We start from the raw sequence: 6,000 nt of genomic DNA, 5'->3' as shown, positions 1-6,000 counted from the left end.
ATGTGCATCTAGTCATTTGCTTTGTATGTTATTAACTCCAGCCAATCCAAACATTTCTAAAATCTGGACTCATGGTTCTGGAATCTGTGTAACCTGAGACCCAGGCAGGCCCCTGTAATTTTAAAAATCATCACCATCTATGTTCAGTGGTTTGGATACCATGTTTTGAAACGGAAGTTAAATTAAAATAGAAAATAACCTTTTGAGCTCTGAACATTTTATTGAAAAGTAGAATACATCAAGATGTACAGATACATACAGATGCTGAAAAAGTTTAGTCAGGCATAAACTTATATAACCTATAACACAGAGAAGCACCCCCATAAAGCTCAGCCGAGTTCCTACTTGCCCCAACTTGCATGCCCAAGGAATGGGAACTTGTGTGTCTCTCATATCTGCATCCAGCTCTCCCTCTCTCTACACTGGAAAGTTCTTCCAAGTTCTGGGACTTCCCATTCACTGCTCAGCTGTTTGTGAGCTGATGAAGAAGGTGGAAAGTGAGAAATGGGGCTTTGTGGAGGCCTATGGAGATGCCTTTGCGTGTATTTAAGCTGCACCTTCAACGGGGGAAACGTGAGGAAGAAGGAATGATTTTAAAAAAAACGAGCGTCTAAATATACAATTACATTTTTAGACAGATTACCATAAATTTAATAATACATTTGTAAGAATCCACCTATCCTATCTAAATTTTTTAATAAATTGTCTAGGTAGAAATAGTAAAGTTCAGTGGTCACTAGTTTACCTTAAAGGATTTGAGCGTCACACTGATGCCTTGTTCAAAACATTTTTAGATGTAGGCTGTTCTGGGATATCAAGCAGGGACCTGTGATGTCAAAGGAAGACTCACCTCCCCCCATTCAACAGGTAACAATGCTATTAGCTGTGCTGAGTAGCAAGCAACCGTTCCTCCTACTTCTTCTTCCCTTTCTTCTTCTTCTCCTCTTTCCCCTTTCCCTTGTCTTTCCCCTTCCCCTTCCCCTTCCCGGTATCTTCATTCACGGTCAGCGACTTGATTCGAGCTTTCCCCAAAGGAGTCCTTGCATACCAAGCCTACAGAATCAGACGGAAATAATTTTTTTAGAAGCTTGAAAGTATGCAAGTAACATGTATTTTTCTGCCTGCTGTAGTCCTTTTCTGATAAGAACCCTAATTGTGGGTGGCTCATGTAGAAGCGGCATCACAGTCTTTAGATCTCCTGAGAACGCTATTATAACGAGAACAGTAGCAATCATCTGCTTGAAGTGGCTCATTAACATGAATACATAGCTGTGGTACTTAAGTTGCTATAGTTATGATAGCATTACAATCTCTGTGATCAACCCTAGCTCCCAGGGTATATAACTGTAGCTGAAAATTCTGTTCTTTGATATTTGGAAATGTCGCAAGATGAGTGAGTGAGTTGGGTTATCTGATATCAGTGAGCGGGGAAATCGTTAACTCTTTGTCGCAGGTTTTCCTGATTATATTTTATTTTTACAAAAATTAAACAAGGAAGGTCAGCTAGGAATTTTAATAGTGTTTTGTTTTGTTTACAAAAATGAAGTAGATGCAAGCGGGCAACGATTACAATTAGGTGATAGAAAATTTTAAAATCATTTTGCAACACTTGTATTTTCAAATACTATGGGAATACTTTGGCCTTAAAACACTGCTGGTATCCCAAGAAGTAGGAAATGTCTGCTTTTGAGATGGGTCTCTTTCTTAACAGAATTGGGTATTCATCTCAACAAACTTGGGATAATGGATATTTCTCATTGTGGACTGGCACTCTTACTATAGGCATGTCATGTTTTGTAGAGTAATAATAGAAAGTACTTCTGTTATTCTAAACCTCCAAATCAGGATGGTCAAAAGATCACTGGTATCAGGCATATCTGTACTGCATGCAACACACACAGCATGCTGGCATCATGCCAAATCTGTGGAGGTGAAGGGAAATCAGGATGTTAACACACCTCCAAATGTATGTTGAGACCCTGGGGGCAAACCATACATTTGAAAGTGCTGTGCAAAACTGTTTTTCTATTTAATTAAGGCAAAAAGGATTATCACCAGGCAAACACTACCTTGTATGTTTCTTCCTCCTCCTTGTAAACTGGATCCTGCCTGGCTAGGCACACCAGGAATTCAGCAGCAGTCAGTGGCTTCTTGTTCAGCTGCATCAGGCGTCGTTCAGTTAAGACTGATTGAACTGCTTTGACTATGTGTCCCTGAGTGTAACCATCAGAAACCTGTGCCAGGCAGCTGACGTTCAGATTTTTGGAGAATACCCCTCCATTCTGCTCAATGACGTGTTTCCATAAAACTGTCCAATAATAAAACACAATTAGGTTATGACCTGAATGTTCAGAAACCTGCTTGTGTAGCAGTAGCAGCTATAGCAACACAATAATCAGTTTAAGCATCTGACTGCATGTCTACTAATTTAAGAAACAACTTACGGGCCCCCTTAAAAAAAACACAACTCATTGCCCCCCTGTGCAAAACACCCCTTAAACAAAAACACAACTCATTGCCCCCCTGTGCTCAGTCCAATCCACCCCAGGGGCAGGGCAGGTTCGGTGTTGCAGCCTGCCTGCCAAATAGTCAGGCAAGCTATGATCCACTTCCCAGGCTGAGTGAAGATGAAAAGGGTTCACCCAAGCCCAGGTAAAACTTCTTGCCTTGAGCACAAGTGCCAGATCCAGGGGAGGCATCTCGTCCCACAACAGCACCCAACCTGGGGGGAAGCGTCATTACACAACAGATGAAACTGCTTTTCAAAATTTTCTTCTTTCTTTATGCTTCCACCACCCCGTTACTATTATCCAATGCCCCCCATTGCACCCGAGGCTCCTGCCGCCCTCCTGGATCGTTCCAGCGCCTCCCAGGGGACGGTATTGCCCACTTTGGGAAACACTGGTTTAGGGCCTCCAGGTTTGCATGCTCCCTCTCTCCTTGTCTCCTCTGGAGATCAGAAACTTTCACTTCTGTTTCAGTTAATGGTGGTGACTTGCTACGTTTGAACACAAACTGTAGCCCCTCTTAACTTTGATTTAGTGAAACAAGCCAACGGTTGACTTTTACTGTGCAGTTGACTACTGTATAGTCTACTACTCCTGATGGTGTTTTTTGGAGGGGGACATGCTACAATACATAGACCAGGGGCCACCAATCATTTTGTGCCCATGGACACATTTGCAACCCAGAGAAACTCTTGTGGGCACCACACACACTGCAACCAACTTTGTCTAGAATGGATTTCTGATAGCCTATTTAATATAATGCAGCCTTTACAAATGTTTTGAGCACGTTTGCATAAATTAGCTTTATGTAAATAGCACATTCATCACGTTTTCAGATACTTGCCAAATCTTGATGCGTAGTCTGGCCTTGGAACCAGAATGATTTTCTTGTAAACTCTGCAAAAGGGTTTGAGGTCTGCATCAAAGGGACGCTTACTGGTTCCTACTATCAATACTCGGTCTTCAGTCTTCAGGGTTTTCAGAATTTTAGGAAGTTGCTTTTTCAGTCGCCTGGGTTCCAACTTCCAGATTAAATACAAGTAAGTGAAATGTTAGATAGGAGTAGGTATCATATGCGAAACTTTTATTTGGATCAATATACGATTTCAGAACAAACCCACTTGATTTTATGATTATGAAGGCATAACGTGGTATTAGACTTCTCATATATTTGCAGGAATAGTCAATTCTATTTGGCAGGGCTTGCTTTGATTACAGTAAAGCAAAAGCTTTTTTGGGTAGCCTGTTCAATCTTCATAGCACAAATATGTGACATATTTGCTAGGATTTGTCATGGTGATTCTATCCTTTCTTTTCTTGCTTAGGCTCATTTTTTTGCTTAGGTTCAGATCCACCCTTGTTGAATTTACAAATTAAAAACTCTGCCTTGAGATGCTTGCTAAAACTAAGGTTAATATTCTTGTAATAATTGCTAGTCATTCTATTTATATATCTGCTGAGCTGCACTGTATCTAGCGACAGTATCAAAGTAATGTTCTTACATCATTATTGTGATGTTCCAATGTTACAGTAAAACATATGCTGCTACTCCAACAGCCTATTTCCTGATGGATCACACTTTGGAACAAAGCTATTAATATACACAAAAAAGAGTGTGTAAACAGATACAGTTTTTAAGTTATGGAATCATTCCCATACCAATTACACACAGGTCCTGCTATCTGCATACTCGCTATCTGAAAATTCACTTATCTGCACTTAAGAGAATTATGCCCAAACCTCACTATATGCCCCACAGATTCACTTATCCAAACAGATGAATTCCTTACTTCCTTTTTTGTGCTTTGCTGGCCAGCGACAGCCATTTTCAGGCAGAAATCAAAGGGTGGGGCAGATCAGACAAATCAAAGAAGAGGAAAAATTGGATAAATCAGCGAGCTCAGACATTCCCCCCCCCCCTTTACCTCTCTTTTGTGGACTGGCTGAAGCCATTTCAGGAAGAAATCATTAAGACAGCAGGGGAGGGAAGAGATCAGACAAATCCCAGATTGGAAATATTTCAATAGGAAATAATGGAAATTGTGGACTCCTTATGTGAACACTCACCCAATGAATGATTTCCAGGAAACACATTGTGTTCGCTAAGTGGGACCACATGTAACTGTTAAGTTAAAATACTGTGGCATACTTAGGAATAAAAAATACTCAACCCACAAAAGAATACACTTGATCTCTGCTGTATCTGTGGAAAACTTGGCTTAGATAGGGAGAAGTCTTGTGTAACAAGATTTCAAGGACCAGGATTCAAAGTACAGCACTGATCTTTAGCATGGTCCTCCTGTACAAGCTAAAGAAACAGTTGTTTTCAAAGCACAACTCTGAATCTAGTTTTTGGTTTAAATTAATTACATGTTTGTAAATGCTGCAACTAAATTTGATAGATGTACTAGTAATTAACTGGATGGTGCTTTGGTATTCAGTCCAGGATTGGGACTGGAGTAAGGGTTGCTCCATTCACATTCAGGGGACTTGAAAGGTTCCCCCTTCAAGCAGCAGCCCCCAAATGCCAGAAAACCCTCTCTAAAGTTAGGGGCCTCATTAGAGCAGCATCTCATAAGGTACAGAATGATGTTTCGCCCATCTTCATCTCTTACACTGCTATATGTATATTCATTCAACTAATTAATCCCCCTTATCAGTATTTCAAATTGAATTAACTGCCATGGAAAGGAGAAGAGGAAGTGGGTAAGAACTTTACTAGTTCCCAGTCTATCAGCACTCTGAACAGAAGCTTCTGAAAACAGGAAGAAGAAGCTATTCCTGTGTGTCTGATCAAAATGCCCTCTCCCAGCAGACAGTGACAGCCCCCAACTCGGATGGCTTTAAAGGAGGATAGGACAAGTCCTTGGGGAAGTGGGCCATCGATGGCTATGAGCCAGGATATCCCTGCTCTACTTCCACGGTTGGAGCAAGCCAGGGGAAGGGAGGCGGGGGGGGGGGGCCTCTTCTGCTCCCTGTTTGGCCACTATGAGAACAGGACGCTGGACTAGATGGGCTATTCTTGCATACAACACGGCCACCACTGAATGGACTCTTAGCTTTAACCAGCTTTAACAACTCAGCCAACTCTAAACACTTATTGCGATCACTAATATTGATGGTTGAGATTTAATCATTTGTTAAATTCTCCCTTTGAAATCAATGTGCTTCATTTTGACTTGACTGCCTTCATACCTTCAAACGTTTACACACAAAGGGTACAAAACCAACGCTTAGTCACAGTTTAAGTGTTTATGTGGAACTGTTTGAGATTAACGGACTATTTCACTTTAGGGTATGAGATACAAAACATTTAATGGAGTACTTTCTGTTGCTTTAAGAGTACATGAAAAGGTTTGTGGAAGAGCATTGGCCCAATAACACATGCACATGAGATCAGTGTGCAAGCTGTTTATGCCAACTTTAACCAGTAGAGGGCATCAGTCACCTCATAGCCAGGTTCAACATTTACATGCAATTTTTGAAAAGCTTC

General features: G+C 41.1%; 1 protein-coding gene across 3 annotated transcripts in view; it reads right to left on the bottom strand.

Annotated features, from left to right (window-relative positions):
* Positions 1 to 697: 697 nt before the first annotated feature.
* IQCA1 (IQ motif containing with AAA domain 1) overlaps positions 698 to 6,000 on the bottom strand; it is a 78,229-nt gene continuing 72,926 nt past the window's right edge. For 2 of the 3 annotated variants that reach the window (XM_033172358.1, XM_033172367.1), the window contains 3 exons: positions 3,352 to 3,529; positions 2,070 to 2,308; positions 698 to 1,053 (listed from right to left, as the gene is read on the bottom strand). In XM_033172358.1, coding sequence (XP_033028249.1) covers positions 913 to 1,053; positions 2,070 to 2,308; positions 3,352 to 3,529 — 558 coding nt within the window. In that variant the 3' untranslated portion in view covers positions 698 to 912. The remainder of the gene's footprint in view (positions 1,054 to 2,069; positions 2,309 to 3,351; positions 3,530 to 6,000) is intronic. The other variant, XM_033172375.1, reaches the window with a different exon arrangement.

The sequence above is a fragment of the Lacerta agilis genome, chromosome 1 (genome assembly GCF_009819535.1).
Source record: "Lacerta agilis isolate rLacAgi1 chromosome 1, rLacAgi1.pri, whole genome shotgun sequence".
Taxonomy (NCBI): Eukaryota; Metazoa; Chordata; class Lepidosauria; order Squamata; family Lacertidae; genus Lacerta; species Lacerta agilis.
This window is presented reverse-complemented; position numbering and strand designations above follow the sequence as displayed.